The sequence below is a fragment of the Saimiri boliviensis genome, chromosome 11 (genome assembly GCF_048565385.1).
Source record: "Saimiri boliviensis isolate mSaiBol1 chromosome 11, mSaiBol1.pri, whole genome shotgun sequence".
Taxonomy (NCBI): domain Eukaryota; kingdom Metazoa; phylum Chordata; class Mammalia; order Primates; family Cebidae; genus Saimiri; species Saimiri boliviensis.
This window is the reverse complement of record NC_133459.1, coordinates 58,246,950-58,259,016: the sequence shown is the minus strand read 5'-3', so window position 1 is coordinate 58,259,016 and position 12,067 is coordinate 58,246,950. Positions and strand designations below refer to the sequence as shown.

The 12,067-nt window shown below is 42.3% G+C and overlaps 1 protein-coding gene across 1 annotated transcript in view; it reads left to right on the top strand.

Moving 5' to 3' along the window:
- Positions 1 to 9,444, top strand: part of CYP2J2 (cytochrome P450 family 2 subfamily J member 2) — a 28,081-nt gene extending 18,637 nt beyond the window's left edge. The window contains exons 7-9 of the mRNA XM_003921493.4: positions 2,477 to 2,664; positions 5,958 to 6,096; positions 8,911 to 9,444. Of these exons, the coding sequence (XP_003921542.2) occupies positions 2,477 to 2,664; positions 5,958 to 6,096; positions 8,911 to 9,089 (506 nt within the window). The 3' untranslated portion in view covers positions 9,090 to 9,444. The remainder of the gene's footprint in view (positions 1 to 2,476; positions 2,665 to 5,957; positions 6,097 to 8,910) is intronic.
- Positions 9,445 to 12,067: the final 2,623 nt, after the last annotated feature.

The window sequence follows — 12,067 nt, the reverse complement described above, 5'->3', positions numbered from 1 at the left end:
AGATAGTAAATTTTATGTTATGGGTATTTTGCCCCCAATTAAAATGTTTTTCAAAAATGATAGTTTATTTCTCTTTCAGGTAAGAAAACATCCAAACTAGACTTTGCAAAGCCATTCGGGTTTCAAACTCCTTCCAACTTGTTGCTCTGTTGTGACTAGAATGAATGATGCCCTTGTTAGCACTCTGTCAGATGGCTCACCAAAAGGCTTTCCACCAGTAGAAAGGGAAAACTGGGAGGAAGCACATATCCTTCCTTTAAGAGCTTGTTCTCAATGGGGAAAGGAGTCCCTGTTTAATAAATGATACTGGGAAAACTGGCTAGCCATGTGCAGAAAGCAGAAACTGGACCCCTTCCTAACACCTTACACTAAAGTTAACTCCAGATGGATTAAAGACTTAAACATAAGACCTAACACCATAAAAACCCTAAAAGAAAATCTAGGCAAAACCATTCAGGACATAGGCGTAGGCAAGGACTTCATGACCAAAACACCAAAAGCATTGACAACAAAAGCCAAAATAGACAAATGGGACCTAATCAAACTCCACAGCTTCTGCACACCAAAAGAAACAGTCATTAGTATGAATCAGCAACCAACAGAATGAGAAAAAAATTTTGCAGTCTACCCATCTGACAAAGGGCTGATATCCGGAATCTACAAAGAACTAAAACAGATTTACAAGAAAAAAACAAACAAGCCCATTCAAAAGTTGGAGAAGAATATGAACAGACATTTTACAAAAGGAGACATACCTGAGGCCAACAAACATATGAAAAATGCTCATCCTTACTGGTCATTAGAGAAATGCAAATCAAAACCACATTGAGATACCATCTCATGCCACTTAGAATGGCAATCATTAAAAAATCTGGAGACAACAGATGCTGAAGAGGATGTGGAGAAATAGGAACACTTTTACACTGTTGGTGGGACTATAAATTAGTTCAACCATTGTGATAGACAGTGTGGCGATTCCTAAAGGACCTAGAAATAGAAATTCCATTTGAACCAGCAATCCCATTACTGAGTATATATTCAAAGTATTATAAATTGTTCTACTATAAGGACACATGCCACGAATGTTGACTGCAGCACTGTTTACAATAGCAAAGACCTGGAACTAAACCAAATGCCCATCGATGATAGACTGGACAGGGAAAACTTGGCACATATACACCTTGGAATATTATGCAGCCATCAAAAACGATGAGTTCGTGTCCTTTGTAGGGACATGGATGAACCTGGAAACCATCATTCTCAGCAAACTGACACAAGAACAGAAAGTCAAACACCACATTTTCTCACTCATAGGTGGGTGTTGAACAACAAGAACACATGGACACAGAGAGGGGAGCATCACACACTGGGGTTGTTGGGGAGAAATAAAGGAAGGACAGCAGGGGGTGGGGAGTTGGAGAGAGATAGCATGGGGAGAAATACCAGATATAGGTGAAGGGGAATGTGTACCTATGCTACAATCTGGCATGTTCTTCACATGTACCCCAAAACCTAAAATGCAATAAAAAAGAGCTTGTTTTAAGGATTAAACATCACTTCTGCTTACATTCTATTAGCCAGAATTTAGTAATATGGTCAACTTAGTTACAATAGGGCCTGCAAAATATATTCTTTAACGGACAATCAGATCACCAGCTAAAATCTCAATTACTCTAGACATAGAGAAAAGAGATAGGATTGCTACCAGTTTCTATCATTTTCTATCATTGGTTAGGTGGGCACTCAACCAGTGAAAGAAACTGGTAGCAGTCCTATCTGTTCACACAAATCTCAAAACACCAGTTCATATAAATCTCAAAACATGAAGGTAGGTTTATCCTCACTGATCAAATAAGGAAACTGAGGTTTAAAGAGTGTAAGTAACTTGCAGCATCCATATTGTGGAGCAAGTGTTTGCAACCCGATTGGTCTCACCTCAGGGCCCACTCTCCACTCTTACATGTCTACTTGAGAACTTAGAGCCTGTAGATCTGCTATGTGTTGAATACTTGGCCCACCCCAGCCCAAATTTACATGTTGAAACCTCGTTACCAGTATGATGATACAGGAGCTGGGACCTCTGGGAGGTGATTAGACTTCAGGAATGGGAGTCGTACTGTTATCAAAGAGACTCCAGAGAGCTGCCTCACTCTTTCTACTATGTAAGGACACAGTGAGAAAGTGCCGTTTATATGCCAGAAAGTGGGTCTTCACCAGACACCAAGTCTGCTGGGCTCTGATGGAGTTTAGTCATGTTAATCATGATTATTCCACCACATAGCATAACGAGGCTCAAAAAGATTTACAGAGTTTGTAGTTTTCTGAATGAGCCTTTCAAAAGGATAAGAACCATTTTATTTCTTGCAACCTGGTCACTAATTGAAATACAACAGATGAGATTTTGGAGACCACTCATACCTCTTTAAAATAAAGTAGAAATGTTGAAAAAATAATGGAACCCTCCTTTCTTTACCAGAAAAAGTACAAGCTGAGATTGACAGAGTGATCGGCCAGGGGCAGCAGCCGAGCACCGCTGTCCGGGAGTCCATGCCCTACACCAATGCTGTCATCCATGAGGTGCAGAGAATGGGCAACATCGTCCCCCTGAATGTTCCCAGGGAAGTCACAGTTGACAGTACTTTTGCTGGGTACCACCTGCCCAAGGTAATTAAGCATGCCTGGCCTCAGGTCTTCAAGCCCAACTTTTAGATGGTAGAAACCTGAACTTGAGTAGTGACATTTATTCTTGTCCTAAGGAATCATTTAAATGGAAGCGAAAGATACCTTATACCTGATATAATACTAGACTTTCTTTATGTGTAGTCTTCAAATAGATATATATAGGTATGGCGGGGAAGAGAGCAGGAAGGATTCTTGCATCAAATATGTTTAGATAAAGACTGACTTTCCTTTGCTGTGGGGCTTCTCAGTGTTTTTACTATCTAATGTGCATTGTGAATCTGTGAGCCCACGACAGGAAGCAGTTCTAGGTCAGACTTTATCATAGAAAAATTTTTGGTTTTGGTTTTGGTTTTGGTAGAACATCTCACCAGACTAGGGATCTGTTAAACTTTGGGAAATTCTGCTTCCCGATCCTGGGGTTCTAGAATGTTAAAATGTGAAAGGACATTTAAGACCACCTGGGCCGACATCACATTAATGCTGGTATTTTTAACATAATATCCCCACAGGTATTTTTCCAGTTTTTTTCTTATAGTCCCATGATGTGTAATTTATTATCTTACGAGGTAGCCAATCTAATGTGCAATATTCATTACTGGAAAGGGAAAGAAAGGAGCGAACATTTATCAAGCAATGATTATGGTTCATGGACAACGTGGCCCTTTCAAGATGTCTTACTCAATTCTCTGAATAAGTTTACTCAGAAGAAGCTTGTTATCCCCATGTTATGGATTGCAAAGTGAAGCCTCAGAACAATTAGGTTTGCATGAGATCTCTCCACTACACAGAGTTGGGATCTGAAAGCAGATCTGTTCCGTTTGTTTTTTTTTTGGTTTTTTTTTGTTTTTTGTTTTTTTTTTTTGTACAACACTGTGCTCCCTTCACAGGAGTTGCTTTACTTTAACTTTAAAAGCACCTCCCTGCTATTTTTTCATTGGTCTCGGTTAAATTCCCTGTACTCACAAATGGAACTGTTTCTTTTTGTTTCCACTTTTGTTTTAGGTTCAGGGAGTGCATGTGTAGGTTTTGCTACAAGGGTACATTGCATGATGCCGAAGTTTGGATTACGATTGAACCATTACTCAGGTGGCTGGCATAGTACCCAAATGGTAGTTTTTCAACCCTTCTCCCCCTCTCTCCTCCAATAATCTCCAGTGTCTGTTGTTCCTATCTTCATGTCCATGTCTACCCAATATTTAGCTCCCCTTATAAGTAAGAACATGCAGTATTTCATTTTCTGTTTCTGCAACAAACAGAATTCTGATGTCCCTGCTCGCCACCCTTTGGATATCTGCAGACAGCCATCCTGTGCCCTCTAGTGCTCTCTCCACACACTGCACAGCTTCAGTTCCTTCCCTTGCGTTCTCACCACTATGGTCATGTGGATCTCTTCCAGTTTGTTAAAGTACCTCTGAGTGTGTCAGACCTGGGGAAAATCTCAAGAGACAGAATCAGAAGAGATCACCCATTGGACACTGCTTGGTTACTATCCCTGCAGCTGTTACATTTACTGTTTCCTTACTGATTGACCATCCAATGGGTAAAGGCTGAGGTCTAAATTCCCCAGGTGCTGTTTGTGTTTTTCTAGCAGTTTATTTAACTCAAGGAAACCAGCTCAGCTCAACAGACCTCTTCCACTGATTTTTGACAGCTTTAATAACTATCTGGGGAACTGACAAATTGAAGTGACTGTCTGTTACACAGTCTACGTACAACCTATCACTTTGACTCCAAATAGGCTTGGTTTAAATCATAGCTCTGCCTCTTCCTACTGTGTGCCTCTGGGCCCATTATTTTACCTCTCAAAGCTTCAACTTCTTCATCTGTAAAATGCATTGAAACCTACATTACAAGATCCACTTGGAGATAAAATGAAATCATGCCTGTTGGCCATTTAACCTAGTGCTTAGTACAGAAAGTGCTTACAGTAGCAGTTATTGCTAATATTGAAAATTATTGACATCCATTTATTGAATTAATATTATATTAATATGTTAATATTTGAATGAATTCAACAAACACTAAGTACCTGAAATGCTCAGGTCTGGCAAAACAACCCTGAGGAAATTAATCATGCAAGTACATATTTAGAAACATGATAACTGCCTTCCCCCCAAAAAACTCACTGTGATCTTTAAAAACACAGATTAGCAGGAGTGGTCAGGGAAGGATTCCAAAAGGAAGTGATATTTGAGCTGAGGATTCACGGATGATTAAGAGTCAGCTTGATGACCAAGTGGGGAGGAAGAACATTCCTAGCAAGGCAAACAGCATTTAAAAAGGGTTTTGAAATAAGTAGGAACACAGCATGTTTGAGAAACTGAAAGAAGGGTCCTGTAGTGGGAGTGCAGGCAGAGGAAGAGAGTGGCCCAGACAGGGACCATGTGATGGGGCTTTGCCCTGAGAGCAATGGGTAACTATTGAAGTGTGTCAAGTCCTAGGTATGAGCAGTGGGAGGCTGTGTGGGGCGGGGAGTGACATGAATTAATCATGCTGGAAGCTCACTCACTTCCAGAGTGTGAAGCAGATTGAAAGAGGCAAGAGGCTTTGGGGCACAGAAAACTATTACAGGGGTCCCGGAAGCCAGGAAGCAGTCTGGGCTAAGTGGGCATGGCAGGCATGGAATGGAGGTGAAAGCAAAATTGACCAGTCTCGCTGATGGGTTGGATAAAGGCAGAGTAAGGGAAAACCTCCCTCCAGGGATTCCTGTGTTTCTTAGTATGTACCTGGATGGACAGGGGCTCCTTCCATGGCTCTACCTGATCTATTACTAAACATACAGTGGGGAGTGGGGTGCCAGGTGCTGTGTCCTAGACGCTGAAGGAAAGAGAATGGCAAAACCAAGATGAATGAGATGTCTTTTACCTTGGTAGGGCCGCCATCATTATGGTTTCACTGAGCAGCTCGGCTGGTTTTGGTACAATGCTGACTGACTGTTGGATTATTCTCTCATCAGTATATTCATGTCCCCTCCTTCCAAGACCTACCTAAACCGAACTATCCCTGTAAGGAAGATCCATCCTGCAGTCAACAGTAGCCAAACACCTCTGTTAAAGTTCCCAGCAGGAAAATTCAATCTAATTTTTAAGCTGTCCCAGACAAAGAGGAGGGCCCTGGGTTGGGGCACAGGAGACTGTGAACCACAGTGTGGGAGGGTGGGGCAGTGCAGAGTATGGTCAGGCTCCCAGCATGGAAGCCCAAGGACCACCACCCCTCTGCATAGATGTGCTTTCTCATGGGTCAAGCCTTGCCTGAGTCTCTGCTGCCTTCTCTAGGGGACCATGATCCTGACCAATTTGACGGCGCTGCACAGGGACCCCACAGAGTGGGCCACCCCTGACACGTTCAATCCAGAGCATTTTCTGGAGAATGGACAGTTTAAGAAAAGGGAAGCCTTTATACCTTTCTCAATAGGTAAGTTGTAATAAACAGGCGGATGGGAGTCCAGGGCCCCTCTCCCACTCTCCCTGTCCTCTCCCTGTATTCCCTTGCTTTTGTTGGAATGTCTCCAGACAGCCTGGCCAGTGTGACTCACTCCATCTTGTTGTTGGGGACAGCCCTGGGAGTTCCAGGGCTGGGCATTGCTTCAGCCTGCCCTTACTTCCTAAGCCCTCCCTTGCCTCTGCTGGAGATTGCTGCTTTTCTGCGTTCTGTCCTCTGAAACACAGGGGACTGAGACCCAGACTCCACGCAACCTCCGCCTCCCAAGATTCAAGCAATTCTCCTGCTTCAGCCTCCTGAGTAACTGGGATTACAGGTGTGCACCACCATGCCAGGCAAATGTTTTATATTTTTAGTAGAGACAGGGTTTCACCATGTTGGCCAGGCTGGTCTGGAACTCCTGATCTCAGGCGATCCACCCACTTCAGCCTCCCAAAGTGCTGGGATTACGGGCATGAGCCACTGTGCCCGGCCAGTTGCTGCCCTCTTTACTACATTTTAAAATGTCCTCAGTTCCTTTTCAGGGCTGCCCACTCATACAGAAACAGAGCTGATCTATAATAGGAGACAGAGAGGAACAAGGGGAAGGAGAAACTTGTTTGCCACATGGACATCGGTCAGTGGCTTAAGTAGATTGGATTCGACTCTCTAAGGACTCCCTTGAAAAGGTTCTTTGTAGTTTGTAAATTTCAATTCTTTTTAAAAATCTAATTAATAGATTTATATAATATTTAACTTGAAAGTAAGGAAATAAACCACAGTGAAATCTCTTTTTTTCTCCTGTTTTTAGGATAACCAGGTCCAAAAAGATATTTTTAACTCATGACATTGAAAAATCAATAACGAAAATTCTTAGTATATTCCAGGTTTTGAGTTAGATATTTTGCAAAGATTGTTTCGAATAATTTCATAATTCTTTAATTCTGTCAATATTTACTGAGCATCTATTATGTGTCAAAACATTCAGCCCTGGAGGCATGACAATGAATGAGTGACACAGAAAACAAAGCAAAACTGCTACCAAGATGCGTATGTTCTAGTGTAATTATGTAAAGTTTATATTACTATAGCCACTTTAGTGATAAGGAAACTGAGGCTTAACCAAGTATAGAAACTAAAGTCATTAACCTCATATGGCAGAGCTAGGATCAAAGTCAACCAGACTTATCAAAAACTGAAGTGTGTGTTTTTCCTAACACTATATACTGAAAATAACTAACTGCTATGCAAACCCACACTGTGGAACCCATGATAGTTTGCTTATTGTTACTTTAAAGTATGTATTGATGTTCTGAGACAAGATCATTTTGCTGAGGGTGACACTAAGCTTCAGAAAGGGCAGAAGTGGAACGACCCACATTGGTGTGACTCCAAAGTCCATGCTCGCCCATGTGCTGTGTTGCCTTAGGTGTCTCTGGGCTGATTCTGATGATAGATTCTGCCTTTGTCTTTCTTCATCTGATTCTGTCACCTGTGCTCACATTGGACAATTCACTTCGAATAAGAAAGCTGATATAAGATGTAGGAATATCTTGCAGTCTTCCTGTCTACAATAGTTTCAAATTTTGTATTACAGCACAAAGTTTCAGCTGTTATGCTCCAATTTTGACAATTAATTATTCCTGTTCTTTGGCTCTCGCACCACATTCATGTGGAAATGCTAGCAATGTGACCTCTGCATTCCACAAAAATGCTTCACCCAATACTAGCTGCATCTATGATGGGGGAAATCTTGTTAGAAGTCCATGGCTTTGAAAGGAAAAAGGATCTTCTAGGCTAAGTGATGCCTGGATACATTTTCTATACATGACTGAAGCCTCTTTCTCAGAGTTGCTTCATGTCTCCTGTTTAAAAAAAAATACACACATACACACACACACACACACACACACACACATATCTTATCTGCATTAGCAGCAGTATTTTAAAAAATATACATGGTGGCTTTCCACTGCTTTGTTATTGAGAGTTGTATTGCACTCTCTTAGATGCCTCATTTGAAGTTATTAATAGATAGGAAATGGATCGGCATCTCCTTTTAATTTAAGATAACTAAAAATAAGAAAGAGTTGTTTCTTATCCAAGTTTCTATGCTCAAGGAACTTGCAGAACAGGGCCTAAAACTCAAGTTTTCGTATTTTAGTATAGCGTTCTCTCTTGTATGACTAGAATGTAGCTTACTTCCCCATTTAAAGGCTTCTCTACTTTAGGATTTACCAGTTTCATAACATATTCATCAATTAGCATATTGCTACATAACAGAATCCAGAACTCTGCAGCTTAAAACAGTAAGCATGATTTATTGCTCACAAGTCCAGAAGTCAGATATGTGGCTCTGCTAATCTTGGCTGGACCCCCTTGATCTCTCTGATCTTGGCTAGAGGTCAACAGGCTGATGGCTTATCTAGGATATCCTCAGCTGGGACAGGGGGGCTCTTCTCACATTATCCCTCATCCTCCAGTAAGCTGTTCTCCTAGGCTAAACACCCACTTTGTTGCTCAGCCCAGGCGCTCCACTTCTGTGGTCCTACACCCTGCAATTTCACCCTGGAAGCTCGCCTGCCTGACCCCTGAAGGCATTTGACTTTGTGTTTCTGGACTTCTGCTTTCTATGCATTGTGAACCGAAGTGGTTGTCAGACTTAAATAAGCTGCTGGCCAGAAAGCCCTGGAACCTATAGGCCCTTACTTTGCTCTGGTTTTTCGAGGATGTGATTGAGGGTACCAATCTCTGCTAGGCACCACGGCCACCTGTGAAGATAACTTGTCTTTTGATTTTGTCTTACAGGAAAGCGGGCATGCCTCGGAGAACAGTTGGCCAGATCTGAGCTGTTTATTTTCTTCACTTCCCTTGTGCAAAAATTTACCTTCAGGCCCCCAGACAATGAGAAGCTGAGCCTGAAGTTTAGAATGGGCATCACCATTTCCCCAGTCAGTCACCGCCTCTGCGCTGTTCCTCGGGTGTGATGTTGTCAGGGAAAAAAGGGGCAAGGGAAGTAAGAAGACATGGCATGTGTTCTGAACCCAAGATACAGCATGTGTTCTGTGCCTGCTCAGATGTTAAAGTACAAAATGAAAGTGCCTTTGAGAAAAGATCGAAGGAATTTGACTCAGAGAAAACTAGATCCAAATCCCAGCTCTACCATCTCCTCCAAAGCCTTGGGAAAACCGTCTATGTGCTACATGATTTACTGTTTATCCAGGAGATGAAATGAGGATAATGATTCTTTCCATAAAGAAAGTTCTTATAAGAATCAAAATAAATGGTGAACTTTAAGTGATTTGTAAACCATAAAGCACATCATAAAATTTCTACCTGTAATGTGCCTCCTTCCTGCTTCTTCCGTAATATATGTATTTGCTTCTGGCCTGTTGAGAAGCTCGGGTCAACATGTGCAAAATAGTTGATAAGAGTTAAATCTAGGCCCTTGGAGCAGCCACAGAAGCGAGCTATGGAGGTCCCCCATTTGGTAGCACTGTGCAAGCTTTATCTTATTTCTGTCTGAAACTGATCCTCTGAGAAGTCAGCAGGACAGGTTTTATTCCTCCTTTAGAGATGGGGAAAGCACGTGTCATTGAAGCAGTGTCTGTGGTTTACATAAGCAAACACTACCTTGGCCTTGAACCCAGGGCCCAGTGGGATGTGACCACTATTAACCAACCTGGGAAACAGGCCTGAGGAACAAACGTGGAAATAGTTTTCATCTTTAACAATACCTCTTGCCTCTAATCCTCCATCAGGCACTTATTCACATGTTGTTTCACATTGTCTTTAACGATGGGGGCGTGATGTTTTCTTGCAACTAGATTGTAAGCTTTTGGTGGTTAGTATTACCAGCCTAAACTCCCTGGGCCATGGTATGTTTTTTGTTTTGTTTTGTTTTGTTTTGTTTTTTGGAGATAGATTCTTGCTCTGTTGCCCAGGCTGGAGTGCAGTTGTGCAATCACGGTGGGTTCATGAGATTCTCTTGCCTCAGCCTCCGTAGTAGCTGGGATTACAGCCACACACCACCATGCCCACCTAATTTTTGTATCTTAGGTAGAGACAGGGTTTCGCCATGTTGGCCAGGCTGGTCTTGAACTCCTGACCTCTGGTATCTGCCGGCCTCAGCCTTCCAAAGTGCTGGGATTACAGACTGAGCCACCACATCCTGCCAGCCTTGGTATTTTATAGCAGAGAAACAAAAATGTCAAAGTCCTGCTCATTCCTTCGAGGGGTGCCTGCTGAAGGGAGATAAGGATTATAAAGCAGAAGGCCAGGTATCACTGATAGTACACGAAGTTATGACCCCAGTACCAATGCAAACAAATAAACTCCCTGGGAAACTGGGCTAAGTCTTATAAAAAGATCATTTTTCCTAAGGTGGTATCTTAGTCCATTTTCTGTTGCTATAACAGAGTGCCTGAGACTGGATATTTATACAGAAAAGGAGTTTATTTGCCTCACATTTCTGTACCCTGGGATGCCCAAGGACATGGTGGTAGCTTCTGGTGAGGGCTTCCAAACTGTGTCATCACATGGCAGAAAAGCAGAAGGACAAGCACATGCAGGCAAAAGACAGTAAGCAGGAGGTACCAGGCTCACTTTATATCAGCCCATGCTCACAACACGAACCTACTCCCACAACAATGGCATCCATGCATTCACGAGGACCATGCTCTCATAACCCAATCACCTTTCATCAGGTCCCACGTTCCAACACTGCAGCATTCGGGACCAAATTTCAAATAAGTTTTGGAGAAGACAAACACCAAAACCCGAACAAGTAGTTAGACCTAAGTAATTTAAACAACTTAAAACAAAATGCACCATGAAGTCTGGGGGCTCTTTCTTCCTGTTGCTTGGGATTCACAGAAAAGTCAATTAAATTGACGCTGTGAGAAAGGGAAGCAGAAAATGATGGGAGGAATGTTTGTCTGCTCCTGAGCTAGCTTGGGGAGCCAAGAAAAGGGTATGTCTGGAGGACATGGTTGGGTTTTTTAATGTTTGGGAAGAGGCTTTGGTATTTCCCTAGTAAAAGAAAGAATGGAAGTGAGAGCCCCACAAATGTGCATTTTTTTTTTTTTTTTTTTTTTTTTTTTTTTTTTGTAACCCACCAGAAATTTGCATCTCTAGAAAACAGGCCAAGTGGTATTCTGAGAATAAAACTAATCTAATCAGGCCCTGAACTTGAACTTCTCAAACATCCAAGACCTTGTCTTCCATTTTTCCCCAATCAGATCACCCAAGTAGGAGACTCAAATGGACAGCCAAAGTACATTATGTGTCTCAGTGTCCTCGTTTATACAATGAAGGACTTTGTTGAAGTCATCTGAGTTCCATTTCTACTCTGCCGTGCATTTTCTATGATTCCAAATGGGCACTACACACCTGATACCTAGGGAAATAAGTGTAAAACCACTGGGAACTCATCCTGGCCTGATAAATGCAATGGGACCCAGGGCCAAATAGGATGTGAGCACAATTCACCAGAAACCTTGGGGAATAGATGACTGTGAGTAACTACATTTTCTGGCCATATGAAATATCTCTTTTTTCTCTAAAATATGAGCCTCTCCAAGGAGCTTTGGTGGAAGACAAGACAAAAGAATTTCTTTCTTCCTGTTTTGTCCAAGCACTTCCTGTCTTACACAAAGATTTTGTTCTATACGCACTTTTGTAAGTCGCTTTTCCCCCCATCTCTTTTGGAAGCTCCAGGGCCCCTGACCACCTTCCCTTGTATCAGTGCCTGATGACACACGATGTGCAAGCAAATGTAACATGATCTGTGGTATCATGGATGAAGCAAGGATTTACCAAAAGGCACCCAGACTGTGAATCTTCTCTCCACCACTCTCCTACAAACAGACACAAACATATGCATGCTGCAATATAAATTTAAACCAGGTTGGAGGTTGAGGGACTTACAGCAGAGGAGGAGCAGGGTACAAAGCATACCCTGAGT